Genomic DNA, 20,136 nt, shown 5'->3' with positions numbered 1-20,136 from the left:
ATTTAATCATGTTTTCACTGAGATCTTTAGAAACCATGATGAAACCTTCACCAGATGAATGTATGTATGCGATATTTAATATAGTGTCAGAATACTTTTTCTCTATCAGTTTTGTTTTTTAAATATATCTTTGGTCAGGTTTATGAATACATACTTTTTTTGTCTTTTTAAGTCAAACGACATTATGTCTGTAAATTTGAAGTGCCTATGGACTGGAAGTATATGAAATAACAAAAACAAAAGTATCAGAATACTTATTTAAATAATATTGGCTGGCTTTGAGTGGTCTATCAGATCTATTCCATTCAGCTAGCATGATATTGAACGAGTCGAAGGCTTGTTCAATATCATGCTAGCTGAATGGAATAGATCTGATAGACCACAAAAATAAGCCAGCCAATATTTATTATTATTATTATTATTATTATTATTATACACTCTCTTCATATCAGCATTCTCAAAGGCGAATGCGAGCTTACCCAAGACTTGGTGCTGTTAGCGTGGCAGTCCAGTTACCTTCTAGCTGGTGTAGTGTTAGTGAAGGCCAGTGCTAGCGAAGGCCAATGCTAGCGGAGTCAAGCCGAATACTATTATTATTATTATTATTATTATTTTCCCTGTATAATTTACTTCATTACTTTTAAAATCAACATTGACAACTACACACAATGGAGCAACCTGGCAGCCAAAATTCTCTCAAAATCTTCCACTTTTAATGAAACAAACCTTGCAGCTATGTTTGTTTACAAACTGTCACAGTCACTCGCTAGCACGGAAGTTTTACATCTCCACTGTGTCTCTTTTCCAGCTTTTCCATGTCTGTTGGTATGTTTTTCTCTTGTAAATATGCATGAAGAATATATAACAAAGTTTTGGTAGCCTTTCGGATGATCAGCGCATCTTTACAGTAGTTTCAGTTTTCAGTTTATTTATTTCGTGCTTAATTACAGCATAGCTAATCCTAGCAGTAGCACTGGATTAGCCTCGTCTTCTGTCTTTCCCAGCCGACAAAGAAATGATTGTGCGCACATGTGCAGCAGAAAAGTTTTGTCATTGGATCTTCACAAAAGCTCTGACGTGTGACGTCGTGTTGTCTTGACAGTGTGCAATATTATAACAATATTGCACGCCCATTCTGCATTGGGGAGAGTGGCGTAATCCATGGAGGATAAGCGATATGATAACAATATTGCATGCCATCAATAAACACACTAGAAGGGAATAGAATACATGTTTTTATTCCATGGAAAAAGTGGCCTCTATGTATAATAATTACTATTACTCTACAGTCATATAGGCATGTAGAGGCCACATTCATATGTGACCCATTTCATTAGTGTATATATTTTTTATCTTAGTATTTAATTTTATTGTTTCATTTTTTTTCCAAGCACTGTCGTCTCTGTTGGGTTTCTCTTGCTCGTGTCTGTTGCATAGCATGACAGAATTTCTAACTGAGATGAGTGAAAAGCAAGCTGTAATAAAAGATTATGAGTAGCCTGTCTGATGAGACAAGAGTAAATTGAGTGTGAAAGTATTCGTCCCAAGCAGCTATGGAACATCAATAAAGAATCTGCTAATTCTGTTCTGGTCTAGATACCATAAAAAAAAGAAAATGTTGTCCTGTGGTTGTTTACCCTTTGGCTTGTGTGTGTGTGTGTGTGTGTGTGTGTGTGTGTGTGTGTGTGTGTGTGTTATTTTGCTGCACAGATGGAGAAGCTTGGTGCATCAGGCATGCTTCCAGTAGTCTATTATAGTTTCATGTCTGATACTGAAAGAGTAACATATGTTGATAATCTAAAACAGAGAACCAAAGAGGGGTTTAACATGCATAATAAAACACTGCAAAATAAAACACAAGAAAGAAATGATAGAACGATAACCCAGTCATGTGAGTAGATTATAGTAATGCAAATTAGAAGGGAAATAGTTATAACAACTGAAGAATTAGTAGGCATATTAGAGCATGGTATAATAGAAATTCCTACTTACAGTATTATGGATTTGCTAATGTGTCACTGTAACCAAGGCTGAGACTGAATGAGTACAGTACTAATCAAACGTTTGGGCACACCTTCTAATTCTTTTGTTTTTCTTTATTTTTATTAATTAAAAGACGCTTCATGTCTTAAAGTAATGAAGGACTGGTATCTCTCTTTATTTAGTTTAGTCGTTCTTGACATAATATGGATTACTACAGTTGTGGAATAGGTCTATAAATAAAAGGCCTAATGGCTTCCCACAGGTTTAGCTACTTAGCTACAGATGGGGAAGCCATGGCCTAATGGTGAGAGCAGTAGCAGCTTTGGGACCAAATGGTTGCCAGTTTGATTCCCTGGATCAGCAGGAATGGCTGAAGTGCCCTTGAGCAAGGCACCTAACCCCCAACTGCTCCCCAGGCTGCACTGGGTATGTTGTATGCTGCTCTGGATAAGAGCGTCTGCAAAATGCCATTAGGGTAATGTCATACTAGTTTATTCATCATGATAAATGGCATATCAAATTGCAAGTAAGGGTACATGAAGAAGGAAGATGTTCACTTAGAATATATCCATCCATTATCCATAACTGTTTATCCTGTGTGGGGTCGCAGGCAAGCTGGAGCCTATCTCAGCTGACTATGGGTGAGAGGCAGGGTACATCCTGGACAAGTCGCCAAATTATCGCATGGCTGACACATAGAGACAAACAACCATTCACACTCACATTCACACCTACGGTCAATTTAGAGCCACCAATTAGCCTAACCTGCATGTCTTTGGACTGTGGGGGAAACTGGATCACCCAGATGAAACCCACGCAGACACAGGGAGAACATGCAAACGCCACACAGAAAGGCCCTCGTCGGCTGCTGGGCTTGAACCCAGGACCTTCTTGCTGTGAAGTGACAGTGCTAACCACTACACCACCCTGCCGCCCACTTAGAATATAATGGAATAGATTTGTTGTCAGAGTAGAAAATGATAGATTATCATTTATTTCTTAAATAATCTATTTCTTATAAAAAGTAGTTATCTTTGGTCATGGCACTATGAACACACTTTTACACATTTACAGGGTACTAAAATTTCTATCAAAAATGCAGACAAAAAGAAGTAATGACAGGGAGCAGTAAGAAAGGAAAATGTTTACTCCTTTTTGTACTTATAAAAACAGAGTTTAAACTGATGAACAAAGTGGCAACAGCGTGGGACAAATAATGGTACTGTAATCATGTTGGCATCAATAAAAGGAATCAATAATTTTGGAGGCGTAGTTCTGATGGATCGGACAATTTGGAACTGTTTTTCAATTCCCATCCATAGTAGCTACTATACATTTTTTGTTAGCATAAAAGCCAAACTGTCAGAGTTGAGACTGCACTTTTTGTGCACTATGCATGGAGCTTTGAATTTATTATTGTCTGGTAAAATTGCTTACCTTGTCATTATTTATCACTTTATCCATGTAAGATGAAATAGAGAATCGCTTCAAGGACAAATGGCATACTGAGCCATAAAAAGACACATGTAATGTAGTTTTGGCAATTTTGGTTCATTCCCTGTACTAGCACCTGCTTCCTGTTACAACCAAGATATTTAAATCAAGTGGATTCTTAGGTTCCTTGTGAAGTCTTGCCTTTTAATGTTGTGTTCCATAGTTTTGTGTGTCAATCTTTGTGTACTGATTACTGGATATTTTGCATGACTCTGTTTTTGGATTTACCCTTCTATCTATGTCTGCTTGTGGTTTTTGTGAATAAATATTGTGGCTTATGCCATGCACCAACAGGGCATATCCTCTGCCATTGAGGAGCTTTCCTAAGCTTTCTTTGGCTCCAACCCTCAGCTTAATCCCACACCTAATGCCATGATCATGTGGCATCACCTGTTGCTGAGAGCAGGTGGAAGTAGCCCATATTGAAAACTGCTTACATTTTTGATGTACAGGGTCAGCTCAAGGGCCCAACAGTGGTGCTGGGGCTTGAACTCCCAACATTCTAATCAATAACCTAGAGCTGTAACCATTGGGCCACCTCTGCTCTAGCTAGCAAACAATGATGAACAGCTCACCCTGATCCAGTTTATTCAGATCTTAATTTATATAAATAAATACAGACAACCTATGATACTTCAACTTCCCCAGGCCAAAATCAAATCCCCATAGTTCTCATGTGCAGCCTCAAGAGAGGGAGCTCATGGAATATGGAAGAGCACTGTTTTCTGAAGAGAGTCAGGGAGAACCCGGACTATGTTGCATCTACCATCCTTCTGGTAAAACAAACAAACAAACAAACAAACAAACAAACAAACAAACAAACAAACAAACAAACCAGAATAGGTCCAGTCCTTGTCTGCTGGAGCTCAAAAATTAAGCTTTCCCAGCCATGATTGATTCTCATACCACTGGTAAGTTCATGGCTGAAACTGTCAACTAAACAACCTCTTGGTGCCTTGTATTCCCACTTTCTCTATTAAAACTCTGAGTGACACTGCACTAACCCCCTGAATGTGCATACAGTCCATCATGAAACCATTGCCTTCCAAGTCCAGTTTTACCTGACAAGCCTAATATTCAAGGGTTACCCTGCTTAGTACAAAAGAACCCTACATTTTCATGGTTCTTTCTGCATGCTCCTCCTGTGCAAAGACACGCAGAGAGCTCCAGTAGTCTCAAATAGTGGATACCAGGTGCAAATTCCTGTCCTGAGACTCAGTGGAATAAAATTAGCTTGCACAATGTGTACAATCTTAGCAAGGACAATCAGTGGAAGACAGCTTTGATCACCGTGCAAAGAGTTGCATGGTGCATTACAAATACCTGGGAATGTCATATGGCCTTGTCAAAACCCCTTCCAGTACTTTGTTAATTAATCACTCATGGACATGATGAACTGGTTGGTCATAGTATACATTAATGACATTCTGATCTAGTCCCCTTTTGGGCAGACTATACCAGCCATATCCATAAAGAGCCTGAATGCCTGCATCAGAATAGCCCCTTTGTGAAAGTGTGAATTTCATAAGTAAAAATGTGAATCTTTGTCATTCTTAGAATATATCTGTGGAAGTGAGTATTCTATAAGGTCTACCAATCCTTTCTAGGATAGAGCTTGAGTGTGCTTCCTGGGTTTTAGAATCTTTTCATTTGGACCTTCAGTACTGAGACTGTACCCATCATTGTTCTACTCAAGAGAAAATTTGATAAGATTTAATGTTGATTGAGGCCATGGAAGACACCTTTAAAACATTGAAGACACTCTTTACTAGTGTCTGAAGCACCGTGACCCAGTGTTGTAACTGAGTCACTAAACCTCGAGTCCAAGTCCAGTCTAGAGTCTCCAGTGTTCAAATCCGAGTCAAGTTCAAGTCATTAAAAAAAAAAATCTTGAGCTGAATCCGAGTCAAGTCCACTATTGATCCGAGTCGAGTCCAAGAACAAGATGCCAACTGCACCATTTGACGGTGGCTGTTTTAGCACCATTAACATTAGTTTGTTTCTGAACATGACGTATGAACAGGTGAATGTGCTTCTCTTTGGCAGAGAGTGCGAAGTATTCTGTCAGAGATGGTTAGGAGACAGATGTAAGTGCAGAAGGTGTTTATTAATACAAGTGAAGACGGTAAACAATCCAGAATGGCAGGCAAAATTGTAAAACAGTGAAACAGGCAATAGGTCAAGCGAGGCACAAACAGGCTATCGTAGACTCGGCAGAATCAAAGACGAGAAACAGGAAATCAGGGATCGGGAAACCAAACAAGGAAATAAGGCTCGGTAATGTGTCAGCAACGCAACTCAATACTTTGCAAACTAATTGTGTTTTCACAGTTTTTATATCGGCACACTGATTACGCCTTAATCCTGTGCAGGCGCAAGTCGTTTACGGTGTGCGTATGAGAGTCCGCTTGGCACACATGCTGTCCGGAGCGCACCCGAGAGTCTATCTGATGCACGTGCCAAGGTGCGCAGGTGTGACACTCTTGCATGAAATTAGTACAAAAATTAATGTAGATATAAATATCTTTTGCCAAATTATTATGGCATGTTAGAAAAAATAAAGAAAAGAAACAAATCCTCATCTCTAGTTTATGACTCCGAATGCAGTTAATGCACGAGTCCGAGTCCGAGTCATCAGTGCTCAAGTCAAGTCACAAGTCCTTAAAATTAGGTCGGACTCGAGTCCGAGTCCTGGACTCGAGTACTACAAGCCTGCCGTGACCCTAAACTACCATTGGTATTGAAGGAAGATAACTTTGAGAAGAGGGGGCGCGGTCTTTTCCAGTGACATGGAAACCCTGGCAACCTGCATCCTTATACCTTTTACACATGTAAAGTGAATTCTTTTGAATGCAGTTATGATGTTGGCAACTACAAACTGTTAGCCATTAATGATGCCCTAGAAGACGCATTGGCCTTACAGGACATGATGGAAATCAGTTCCTTGGCAGAGTATATCTAAAATAGTATAAGCCTAGCCAGTTATTTCCTTTATCGCCTGGCTGTTACAGTGCATACTGGGTTTTCAGACCCTGCTCTTCCCTTAATCACCAGAGTTGTCTGTGTTGTATGACTGGATTCAATGTAGTTTGGCTATACTTTGGCTGTAGTGTTCTACAAATCAGTATGTCTCGTTTGAATATCCAGCAACTTTATATATATTTTTTTCAATATTATTCTGTAGTTGTCATGGAATATCTGTAGCCATGTCCTGCTGCTTCTTTATTTGGTCATACACATTCAGAAAGATTATATTATCATTGCACACTGTCTGATTGCTCATAGTAATATATGCTTAAGTGTTCCTTTATTTCACCTCACCTGGGGTGAGTTCTTTGGCGAGAGTGTGTGAGCAGTGTTTCCCGTGGCCTTGCACCTGCTGGTACAGGGCACATTTTCTTATGTGTGCCAATCACACAGTGCATAAACAACACTCTGCGTTAGATTAGAAGATAAATTTGTTCTGTTTGGTAGACGACTAACTGCACTAATGCTGTTAGTTGTCTACCATATTCGTCTATACATATTCTGATATATACTAATTATATATATATATATATATATATATATATATATATATATATATATATTTGCTCTTGTGCCAGGTCAAATTCTTTTCCTATGCATCTTTCCTGTGTACAACAATGTACTGTATTACACACACACACACACACACGCTCTTCCCCTTTCTCTGTTACAGTGAGCTGAAACAGGAGCTGGATCAGGAGGAGAGTCGCTGTGTTCTGCTGTCACGCCAGCATGGCTTTAATGAGCGTTGCTGCATCCGCTGTTGCTCATCCTTCACCTTCTTTCTGAAGCCACGCCGCCAGTGCTTGGACTGTCGCTACAATGTCTGCAAGCGCTGTTGCTCATATTCTGAAACTGACAAAAGCTGGCTGTGCTCCGCCTGTGAGAAGAGCAGGTAAGTGCTTCTCCTGCACTTACAGACTGATCAAGGGATCAAGAGTGCTACTGATGCTTGAGCCATGACTGAGGGCTCAGCGTCCTCAAGCCCAAAGATATTGCTCTTGGTAGAGGTTCTGCAGTTCTGTTCCTTAGACTTGTAAGAATGTTTTAAAATTTCTCAGGTGCGGTGAATCTGATGTATATGCTTGCATGTGCTCTTTGTAGTAGCATTACTCCTCTATCCATTTTGCCATTAGAGTTCATTCGATGCCACTTTTTCCCGAACATTACCAAAACTGCACTGCATGGCTCTGTCGAGAGGTTTGTACAAGTGATAATTCTATACCTTGACTGCATTATTTTTTATTACTTTTCAACTTTTACATAACTCAAATTAAATCAAAATTAATACAGATTAGGTTAATATTTTTGTAATAGGTAATGCTGTTCTGTGTCAGTTTAAGAGTAATTTTAAGGTTAGAAATAAATGTTGTCATATTGTCACATTGCAGATTCCAGGATATGGTAGCCAGAAAAATTTGCTCACATTTTAAATTTTAATATTTTCTTTCCTTATGGATTGTGCAAAGGTATGAAGCTTATCTTTGAGTGGTGAACAATATTTTCAATACAAGAAAGTAAACTTCATATCTTCATACCACCATGTAATGTACTTTATCTCATCTCATTATCTCTAGCCGCTTTATCCTGTTCTACAGGGTCGCAGGCAAGCTGGAGCCTATCCCAGCTGACTACGGGCGAAAGGCAGGGTCCACCCTGGACAAGTCGCCAGGTCATCACAGGGCTGACACATAGACACAGACAACCATTCACACTCACATTCACACCTACGGTCAATTTAGAGTCACCAGTTAACCTAACCTGCATGTCTTTGGACTGTGGGGGAAACCGGAGCACCCGGAGGAAACCCATGCGGACACAGGGAGAACATGCAAACTCCGCACAGAAAGACCCTCGCTGGCCACGGGGCTCGAACCCAGACCTTCTTGCTGTGAGGCGACAGCGCCAACCACTACACCACTGTGCCGCCCGTAATGTACTTTATATTATATGGAAAACATAAGTTAATAAAACGCAAGTTAATAAAAAGAAATTTAATTTTGATCTGGTTTACCATTTTGACACCGCACATCCAGTCAGTGGGAAAACACTGGGAGTGACATCATCGGAGTCACTTGGGAAATATCGGGAAATACGTCACTCAGATCCGCTATGTATTTCATATGAAAAATGTGAGTTTTTCAACATGTGAAGATAAACTTCATATCTTCAAGCCAACATGTGATTTTCTTTTTATTATATACAGTAGATATAAAAAGTGTACACACCCCGTTAAAATGATAGCTTTTTCTGATGTAAAAAAAATGAGACCACGATAAACAATTTCAAAACTTTTCCCAATTTAATGTGACCTATAACCTGTACAATTCAACTGAAAACAAACAAATCTGTTAGGGGGAAAACATATAAAATGAAAAATGTACAATAAGCTGGTTGCATAAGTGTGCACACCCTTAAACTAATACTTTGTTGAAGCACCTTTTGATTTGATTACAGCATTCAGTCTTTTTGGGTTCACACCTGCCATCAATTAAAATGACTCTAATTAACCCCAAACAAAGTTCAGACATTTACTCCGTTGCATCCTCCAGCAAAAGCCAGGGTTCACAGAGAGCTTACAAAGCATCAAAAGGATCTCATTGTTGAAAGGGATCAGTAAGGAGAAGGGTACAAAAAAATTTCCACAGCATTAGATATACCATGAAGCACAGTGAAGGCAGTCATCAAGAAGTGGAGAAAATATGGGACAACAGTGACATTACCAGGAACTGGACGTCCCTCCAAAATTGATGAAAAGACAAGACGAAAACTGGTCAGGGAGGCTGCCAAGAGGCCTACAGCAACACTGAAGGAGTTGCAGGGATTTCTGGCAAGTACTGGTTGTGTACTACATGTGACAACAATCTCCCGTATTCTCCATATGTCTGGACTATGCGGTAGGGTCGCAAGATGGAAGCCTTTTCTTACAAAGAAAAACATCCAGTTCCGGCTAAATTTTGCAAAAAAAAAATACATCAACTCTCCCAAAAGCATGAAGGGAAAATGTGTTATGGTCTGATGAAACCAAGGTTGAACTTTTTGGCCACAATTCCAAAAGGTATGTTTGGCACAAATCAACACTGCACATCACTAAAAGAACACCATACCCACGGTGAAGCATGGTGGTGGCAGCATCATGTCTTAGGGTTGTTTTTCTTCAGCTGGAACAGGGGCTTTAGTCAAGGTGGAGGGAATTATGAACAGTTCTAAATACCAGTCAATTTTGGCCCAAAATCTTCAGGTGTCTGCTAGAAAGCTGAATATGAAGAGGAATTTCATCTTTCAGCACGGCAATAACCCCAAGCATACATTGAAATCAACAAAAGAATGGCTTCACCAGAAGAAAATTAAAGTTTTGGAATGGCCCAGCCAGAGCCCAGACCTAAATCCAACTGAAAATCTGTGGGGTGACCTGAAGAGGGCTGTGCACAAGAGATGCCCTCACAATCTGACAGATTTGGAGTACTTTTGCAAGGAAGAGTGGGCAAATATTGCCAAATCTAGATGTGGCAGGCTGATAGACTCCTACCCAAAAAGACTGAATGCTGTAATTAAATCAAAAGGTGCTTCAACAAAGTATTAGTTGAAGGGTGTGCACACTTATGCAACCAGCTTATTGTACGTTTTTTTTATTTTTTATGTTTTTCAATTGATGATTGACTTTGTAGTCGTTTCATCCGATCTACGACTGTATGTCTTGGACATTCAGGTGAAGAGAGGAACAGAGCTGTCAACTGATCACTACCTGGTGGTGAGCTGGATCAGATGGTGGGGGAGGAGGCCGGACAGACCTTGGGAGGACTAGCTTGGGAGGACTCGCCCATCACAGGGGCTGAGGTTGCTGAGGTGGTTAAAAAGCTCCTCGGTGGCTGGCCTCCGGGGGTGGATGAGATTCATCCTGAGTTCCTGAAGGCACTGGATGTTGTTGGGCTGTCTTGGCTGACACGCCTCTTCAACATTGCGTGGAGGTTGGGGACAGTGCCTCTGGATTGGCAGACTGGGGTGGTGGTCCCCCTTTTTAAAAAGGGGGACTGAAGAGTGTGTTCCAACTATAGGGGGATCACACCTCTCAGTCTCCCTGGGAAAGTGTATGCTGGGGTGCTGGAGAGGAGAGTCCGGTCAATAGTTGAACCTCAGATTCAGGAGGAACAATGCGGTTTTCGTCCTGGTCGTGGAACACTGGACCAGCTCTTTACCTTTGCAAGGGTACTGGAGGGTGCATGGGAGTTTGCCCAATTGGTTTACATGTGTTTTGTGGACCTGGAGAAGGCTTACGACCATGTCCCTCATGGCGCCCTGTGGGGGGTGCTTCGGGAGTATGGGGTTCAAGGCCCACTACTGCAGGCCATTCAGTCCCTGTATGACCGGAGCAGGAGTTTGGTTCGCATTGCCGGCAGTAAGTCGGACTCGTTCCCAGTGCATGTTGGACTCCGCCAGGGCTGTCCTTTGTCACCGGTTCTGTTCATAACTTTTATGGACAGAATTTCTAGGTGTAGCCAAGAGGCGGAGGGTGTCTGGTTTGGTGGCATCAGGATCACGTCTCTGCTTTTTGCGGATGATGTGGTCCTGTTGGCTTCATCAATCTGTGACTTACAGCATTCGCTGGGACAGTTTGCAGCCAAGTGCGAAGCGGCTGGGATGAGGATCAGCACCTCCAAGTCCGTGGCCATGGCGCTCAGCCGGAAATGGGTGGAGTGCTTACTCCAGGTCAGGGGGGAGTTGCTACCTAAAGTGGAGGAGTTTAAGTATCTTGGGGTTTTGTTCACAAGTGAGGGTAAGGGGGAGCGGGAGTTGGACAGATGGATCGGGGCAGTGTCAGCAGTGATGCGGACACTAAACCAGTCTGTTGTGGTAAAGAGAGAGCTGAGCCAAAAGGCAAAGCTCTCAATTTACTGGTCCATCTACATTCCCACTCTCACCTATGGTCACAAGCTATGGGTGGTGACCGAAAGAATGAGATCGCGGATACAAGCGGTAGAAATGAGTTTTCTCCACAGGGTGGCTGGGGTCTCCCTTAGAGACAGGGTGAGAAGCTTGGTCATTCGGGAGAGACTCGGAGTAGAACCACTGCTCCTCCACATCGAAAGGAGTCAGTTGAGGTGGTTTGGGCACCTTGTTAGGATGCCCCCTGGACGCCTCCCAAGGGAGGTTTTCTGGGCATGCCCCACTGGGAGGAGACCCCGGGGCAGACCCAGGACATGCTGGAGAGATTACATCTCTCGGCTGGCCTGGGAACGCCTCGGTATTCCCCTGGAAGAGCTGGTGGAGGTGGCTGGGGAGAGGGAAGTCTGGGCTGCTCTGCTTAGGCTGCTACCCCTGCAACCCGGATCTGGATAAGCGGTAGAAGATGGATGGATGTTTTTCCCCCTAACAGATTTGTCTGTTTTTCAATTGAATTGTACAGGTTATAGAGAACATTAAATTGGGAAAAGTTTTTAAATTATTTATCGTGGTCTCATTTTTTTTACATCAGAAAAACCTATCATTTTAATGGGGTGTGTACACTTTTTATATCCAATGCAGACACATTCACAAACAAAAAGTTCCAAAATTTATCAAAACAATTCATTGATTTTTTTCAGAGATTTATGTCATGGTTTTGGTTCTTCATGTCCCGGATGGAGGTCATATGAAAAAATACGAGTGGTGTATTTCCCAGTAAAACACTTGTGTCCACACACACACACACACACACACACACCGATCAGCCATAACATTATGACCGCGGACAGGTGAAGTGAATAACACTGATTATCTCATTACAGTGGCACCTATTAAGGCTGGATGTCCCGCTGACTTGATGCGCATTGTCAAAATGGCGAACCGGTTCAAAATAAAATTTTTTTTTATTAACTTGCTTTTTTTGTGTGTGGATGTGTCCATATAATATAAAGAACATTACACGATGGCATGAAGATATGAAGTTTATCTTCTTGTATTGAAAATATTTTCACTCGTTCACTTTGGTCACTCTTGAATATGTTCACCAGTCCAAGATAAACATCATATCTTCGTGCATCTGTGTAATATCATATTAAAATATACAACTGTCGTTGTGGAACATGTTTACTGAGGCTATATCATTGAATGGAAAAATGCAAAATGCTAAAAGAATACTGTTACCCTTTTTGATAACTGGGAAAACAGATCTCTGTTGTACTGACCCATAAAAACGTGAATTTGAAAAACTTCATCTTATTTAATTTGCTTGTGTAGTGTTTGCAGACGGACGTGTGTGCTGTGTGATTACATGAATATACATTTGTTTTCAAGATAACGGGTCCTTCTGGTCTAAGAGGTCACGTGTAAAATTTGCATAATATTAAATCATAGATGCACTGTAGCACAGAGTCCTCGGATATTAGAGAAAAAAAGCAGTATGCATTGCTTCATACAGTTAAGTAATTTTACTCAGTGTCTTTTTAAATCATGTGTGCTGATGTGTGTGCATTTTGCAGACTACTGAAGACACAATCTCTAGAGTGGTTCTACAGTAATGTGAAGAGACGGTTTAAGAGGTTTGGAAGTGCCAAAGTGCTGAAGATGCTCTACACGAGACACGTTGGAGACCAGGGGAGTCAGGTTGAATTTACAGGTGTTGAACTTTAGTTATTTACTATTTATGCTATTCTTTATATTGTATTGAGGGCTCGTCTCTTTTTTTCTTCTCCTTATTTTTTATTTTAGAAAAGATACAGTAGATATTTATAATTATTCTACATACAGGACACTTTTTCGATGGAATAAAAACATGTATTCCATTCTCTTCTAGTGAGTTTATTCATAGCATGCAATATTGTTATCATATCGCTTATCCTCCATGGATTACGCCACTCTCCCCAATGGAGAATGAGCGTGCAATATTGTTATAATATTGCACGCTGTCAAGACAACATAACGTCACACATTGGCGCTCATGTGAAGCTCCAACGACAAAACTTTTCTGCTGTGCATGTGCACAGTCATTTCTTTGTCAGCCAGGAAAGACAGAAGACAAGGCTAATCCAGTGCTACTGCTAGGATTAGCTATGCTATAATTAAGCACTAAATAAATCAACTGAAAACTGCAACTAAAGACGCACTGAACACCCGAAAGGCTACCAAAACTTCATTATATATTCTTAATGCATATTTACAAGAGGAAAAACATACCAATGGACATCAAAAAGCTGGAAAAGAGACATGTCGGAGATGTAAAACTTCCAAGCTAGCGAGTAACTGTGATAGTTTGTAAAGAAACGTGGCCGCGAGGTTTGCTTCCTTAAAAGCGGAAGATTTTGAGAGAATTTTGGCTGCCAGGTCACTCTGTTGTGTGTAGCTATCAGTGTTGATTTTAAAAGTAACTAAGGAAAATTACACAGGGAAAATAATAATAATAATAATAATAATAATATTCGGCTTGACTGCGCTATCACTGGCCTTTGCTAGCACTACACCAGCTAGAAGGTAACTGGATTGCCGCGCTAACAGCACCAAGTTGCGGGTAAGCTCGTGTTGGTCTTCGCTAACGCTACTGCTCAGTGCTACACCGGCTAGAAGGTAACTGGCCTGCTGCACTAAAAGCACCAAGTCGCGGGTAAGCTTGTGTTGGCCTTCGAGAATGCTGATATGAAGAGTGTGTATGTGTAATAATAATATTCGCTCGCTTTTATTCATGGTCTATTAGATATATTCCATTCAGCTATTCGTCTTCAATATCATGCTAGCTGAATGGAATATATCTAATAGACCACTTAAAGCCAGCCAATATTATTTAAGTAATCTTGCAGTTATTCAGGTGTGTTATTAATATGTTTTGGGCTATTCCATCGAAGTTGGTTTGAATATTCCCAGGTGTACAGTGGGTTGTATCATGTTGTGAAATAGAAGAAGGGAAGAAGCTCCCCTTCTCGAGCTGGCTGTCTGGCCAGACTCAGTAACTGGGCTAGAAGGGCCTTGGTAAGGGAAGTGAGCAAGAACCCAATGGCCTCTCTAACAGAGCTTCAGAAGTCCTCTGCAGAGATGGAAAATCATGCCGGAAGGATAACTATCTCAGAAATACTTCATCATTCAAACCTTCATAGTAGAGTGGTTAGATGGAAGTCACTTTTGAGTAAAAGGCATATGGCAGGCACTCAAAGGACTCTGAGAGCGTCAGGAAAAATATTCTCTGGTGAAAATGAGACTTGAGACAATGAACTCCAACTGCAACATCTGGTGAAAAGCAGCGAATGCTGAGATCCTTCATTTTATTTATATTTATAGTGAGAGAGAGGAAGGGAGAGTGTCATGTCTGTGTACATTCGCACTTGGTGCACTTCAAACTGCTACTCGTGCACGCTACTATCAAGCCCACAAGGACTAATTACCATAAACCTTTTCACAATCATGGCACAATCACGGCACGTGCATAGAAGGACTTGGACAACACACAGAACTTTGCGATGCATGTGCGTAGTATGCTGCTTCTCATGTTACCGAGCCTTTGAAATCTGTATTGCTTTCCTGGTTTTCAATTTGGACTTTGTTTTCCCTCTGACATCCTGTTTGTATCTTGCCTGACTTTTGCTTGTTTCTCTACTCTGATTTTGCATGACCATTTGGATCTGTTTGCCTGCATGTTTATCAAAAAACACTCTTCCTGTATTTACATCCCTTTATTTGCTTCCACCTTTTACTGACAGAGAGAGAGAGAGAGAAAGATCACATGGCAATTTAATTGCACAGATGTTGGCAACTACCTATGCAATTTCCAATGCAAGGGAATTTACAATAATAGGGTGAATACTTATGCAATCAACACATTTATACTTCTTAAATAATTGTAAGTAATGAAATTATACAGTAAACTATACTGATTTTTGGGCAGCACGGTGGTGTAGTGGTTAGCGCTGTCGCCTCACAGAAAGAAGGTCCGGGTTCGAGCCCCGTGGCCGGCGAGGGCCTTTCTGTGCGGAGTTTGCATGTTCTCCCTGTGTCCACGTGGGTTTCCTCTGGGTGCTCCGGTTTCCCCCACAGTCCAAAGATATGCAGGTTAGGTTAATTGGTGACTCTAAATTGACCGTGAATGTGAGTGTGAATGGTTGTCTGTGTCTATGTGTCAGCCCTGTGATGACCTGGCGACTTGTCCAGGGTGTACCCCGCCTTTCGCCCGTAGTCAGCTGGGATAGGCTCCAGCTTGCCTGCGACCCTGTAGAACAGGATAAAGCGGCTAGAGATAATGAGATGAGATGAGATGAGTTATGTCCATTTCAGGTTTAACACTATAAAATGTGGGGAAGGTATGGATTAAATTATACAGATGAATCCTTATGCAAGGCTGGATACGATGTATGGGCTTGCATCTGCATGTTTGTGTACACTACCTTATCTGGATTTATTTTCAGGGATTTCTGAGAATTACCCTTGTGTCTAGGGGAAAGGTCACAAGGTCGTGTTTTGCATAGGTTTGCCAGTTCGTTTCCTTCCTGGATTAACACATTAGGCACAATCAGATAAACCCTGACGATGAAAAAATAGAATTACCAAGGTGTATTTGTTGACATTTATATTTTATTTAAAAATCGAACTTGAAATGATACCAAGTACATTTTTTTTTGTACTTTATTACTCGTTACACAACCTAATCTACTTATGGACAGCCAAGACTGGCTGTATTTATTCTGTGTAATCTTAGCAGCCACATAGCAATGGCAAAGGTAGAATGTAGCCTAAATAGAATCATTTCCATGTTTGGTAAAGTATATTTAAGTAGGAATAGTAAAGTACGTTGTTGTCAGAAATTTTGGTCAAAACATGTTCTTTTTTTGGCTGATTTCCAGAAAAAGTGGCAACAACTGAGTTATTTGTTTTTATTTGTTACAGTTGAAATATCAAATTTTTTATTTGCCTTAATGAGAAGAATCCCATGTTGGATGCCAGTGTTTTAAAGTGTCTAGTAGAGGTGTGTGTACAGAACAGGGGGCTTTTTAGGAAATGCGGTTGTGAACTATGTGGGATGACCTTTTCAGTCATGCCTCTGTGCAAGAGGGAAAGAACTTCTTGGGTCAGACTGACAATTTTGCTAGGGTTCTATAGGTGACTTGCAACCACGTGATCAAAATGTGCTACGTCATGAGCATCCGCCATGATGGTGGATATACAGAGCAACTAGGATGGCAGCCGCTGAAAGCGTGTCTGTAAACAATGCTGAATTTTCTCAGTATTACCATGATTTGAATGGTCGAGCAAAGATTCGATACAAAGAGAAGATAGATATGTGTGGTTTTGACCCATATTATTTAAAAAAAAGTCGGATTTTTCTGAGAATAGGATGCTTCCACTGACCAGAGTACCCAGATCAGTTTGGAAATCTTAAATTTATGGAAGTTTCAAAATATTACTTTGTTTCAGTCAAAATTAGCTGACCTGGTATTAATTTTTCAGCTTCAACCGTGGTGTCTTGGATGTCTTGGAACTCCACGGGCGAGCTACCACATGCAGCTTCCACAAATTCAGCTGTCTTCCTCCTCCTTTGAGCTCTTTGGTGTCGTTCAGCTGCCACAGAATCAAGTCCAACCTTGGCTGAAACATAGCCCATTTTCTGAGTGGGTGCCCAGTCTGGATTGTTTCTATCGTATAATTTTGCTGGCGCGCCTAGAAGCGAAATGGTAATACACGTGTTAAAATTATAACAACGACCGAGTGAACCATAACAAGAAAACACTCATTTTATAGCAAAATTCTAGCCACACAAAATAAAATTCTTACAGGATATTATTGGGAAACCTTTTGAATCTCACCTGCGATAAAATGATTACTGCAAACACAAGCTGTTTTGGTTTAAGCCTCTGTTAGATCAGCCCTGCCGATGTTGTTCAGCCATGCTCGTCTCCTCTCCATACTAAGCCTCAGAGTTTCCTCACCCTCTTTCTGAATCATGGGCGGAATTCTAAAAAATTGGAACGTGCCACGGTCACGAGTCTTGTTGTGACCACAACCATATACAGCACAAAGATATGGCACAGCTAAAAGAATGCTTAAAGCAGTGGAAAAACAGAGTTGCTCACGCGCGACTATGTTTTGTATGGAATGTCACTTGACCCCACATTTGTATATCCACCAACATGGCCAACATCTGGGTTTTTATTTTGCTTTGACGTCACTTGCAAGTCAGTGTCATGGATGGTGAAACTGGAGCGTGTGGGCGGTTGTGCGTGTGTGTGTGTGTGTGGGATTATGGAGGGTAGGGGTGATGAGACTGATGAGGTTGATGAGACCTTTGTGTACCTGGTTGAGATGACCTCAAAAGTACCACATGGCTGGTCTATATAGTGATTCTAAAACTTGTAAAGGGCTGATTTACACATGCAGTGAACTGTACTAATCACCCTTCGTGTTGTATGTAAACCAGGATAGATCAGAGCCACCCTATATCCTGGCTTAAATGTCCCATTGGGCAGAGCAAGGTGTCAGTCAGCTCCCTCACAGAGGGACCAACAATCAGCAGATTGTCTTGTTTGTTCCAATATTATCAGTAGAATGCCGACCATATTACCAGTGCATGCCATACTTGAAGCAATATTGTAAGTAAAATGCCATTAGTGCATCTGCATTCAGCATTCAGGTACATTTGAGCATAGAACTCTTCTGTTGAAAGCCTCCTTTAAAGCTCTCGATATACTCCTTGCTCTGTGGCATCATAAATTCCATTATGATTGATGCTGTGCAAAAGAGCGCGCTTGGTGCCGCAGGTTTCATGTCACTATGCAACCCCACCATGAGGGTGGCTATCACAGCTAGATTACAGGCTGTCACAGGGGCATCCACATTACTGGAAGGTCTCGCAATGCATATCCACATGCTCAAGAAGGTCATTCTCACTTCCCCCTCAGGTTTTCTCATGTTTGAGTATGTGGATGTATTTCTGTATGAATATATAGCCTTGGAATGGGAAAAGAAGTATTTGCAGACACCATAAATGTTTGTGTAGAAATGTATGGGACTGGAAAGGTGTTTTTAAAATATGAATCGATATATTCCCTGAGGAAAATAAAGGTAACACAATTTGGCTCAGCACAGTTTCACAGAGAAGGTTTATTTTTGCCACGTTAGCCGAATGCTTGTGTGGGCTTATTTCTGTAGGAACGTGTGGGATTGTAAAGGGCAAGCCTTTCAAATCAGTGGGTAGTGGCATTAGAGTCTGTTTGAACTTCAGTAACTTGGGGGTTGTTTTTTTAAGACCTTTGGCATATATAGTGCTGTCAATATGTGGTATCCATCAAAAAAAAAAAAAAGCTGTCAAATCGTTCTGACCAGCCCACAGTATGTCTCACTGAGTGTTACCATTAAACCATGTATCAGATAGTGGAGTCTGTGTCTATGTGTCAGCCCTGTGATGACCTGGCGACTTGTCCAGGGTGTACCCCACCTTTCGGCCATAGTCAGCTGGGATAGGATCCAGCTTGCCTGCGACCCTGTAGAACAGGATAAAGCAGCTAGAGATAATGAGATGAGATCAGATAGTGGAAAGAATAATCCCCAGATCACCAGGGGATAGTAAAGATAGTAAAACATGTTCACTTTGATGGCAAAATAGGTGCAGGTAGTCCTATGAGAACAACATAAGCAAAATTTTGATCATATCTGAGTATAGATGTCTGATATCTGATTTAACTACAGTTAGACTTAAGTAATGTCCTGTACCAAGCCAAGCCAAGAAGCCTTTATTTGTCACACGCACACTCAAGCACAGACTTAAGCACACAGTGAAATTTAACCTCTGCATTTAACCCATCTGAAGCAGTGAACACACACAAGTGAGCAATGAGCACACACACATAACCAGAGCAGTGGGCAGCTATCCTACAGCACCCGGGGAGCAGTTGGGGGTTAAATGCCTTGCTAAAGAGCACTTCAGCCCAAGGCCGCCCCATATTAATCTCACCGCATGTCTTTGGACTGTGGGGGAAACCGGAGCACCCGGAGGAAACCTGTGCAGACATGGGGAGAACATGCAAACTCCGCACAGAAAGACCCTCATCGGCCGCTGTCACCATAATTCAAAGGCATGGCGAAATTGATTGACAAGCTGCCAAAATATATCACTGTGCTCATCTGTCCAACAGAAATACTCTAGTTAGTTGACGTTAGCTAGTGAGAGAACAGTGAAATCATTTAGTGTTTGGTATGCAGGTGATAAATGCTTTCAGTACTGAGTGTTGTGTAAATAATGACTTATTATTACTGGTGCTTGCTTACCTATCTGTCTTCTAGTGGGGATCAAAACAGGTACTTGTGCATTATCAACTAATCACAATAAACACATGGGTTAAATAAATAAATAAATAGATAGATAGATAGATAGGGGTGGCACGGTGGTTATCACTGTTACCTCACAGTAAGAAGGTCCTGGGTTCGAGCCCAGCGGCCAGCGAGGGCCTTTCTGTGCGGAGTTTGCATGTTCTCCCCGTGTCTGCATGGGTTTCCTTTGGGTGCCCTGTAGAACAGGATAAGCGGCTACAGATAACGGATGGATTAGTTCATGTCCAGTACCCATCCATCCATTATCTGTAGCTGCTTATCCTGCATAGGGTCACAGGCAAGCTGGAGCCTATCCCAGCTGACTATGGGCGAGAGGCAGGGTACATCCTAGACAAGTTGCCAAATCATCGC

At 41.5% G+C, this 20,136-nt stretch overlaps 1 protein-coding gene across 6 annotated transcripts in view; it reads left to right on the top strand.

Annotated features, from left to right (window-relative positions):
* The window catches only part of myripa (myosin VIIA and Rab interacting protein a), an 84,729-nt gene that overhangs the window by 43,918 nt on the left and 20,675 nt on the right, over positions 1-20,136 (top strand). For 5 of the 6 annotated variants that reach the window (XM_060932191.1, XM_060932183.1, XM_060932174.1 and 2 more), the window contains exons 3-4: positions 7,178-7,399; positions 12,963-13,099. In XM_060932191.1, the coding sequence (XP_060788174.1) occupies positions 7,178-7,399; positions 12,963-13,099 (359 nt within the window). Of the gene's footprint in view, positions 1-7,177; positions 7,400-7,640; positions 7,705-12,962; positions 13,100-20,136 lie in introns of all 6 variants that reach the window. The other variant, XM_060932208.1, reaches the window with a different exon arrangement.

Source organism: Neoarius graeffei, chromosome 1, assembly GCF_027579695.1.
Source record: "Neoarius graeffei isolate fNeoGra1 chromosome 1, fNeoGra1.pri, whole genome shotgun sequence".
Taxonomy (NCBI): domain Eukaryota; kingdom Metazoa; phylum Chordata; class Actinopteri; order Siluriformes; family Ariidae; genus Neoarius; species Neoarius graeffei.
This window is presented reverse-complemented; position numbering and strand designations above follow the sequence as displayed.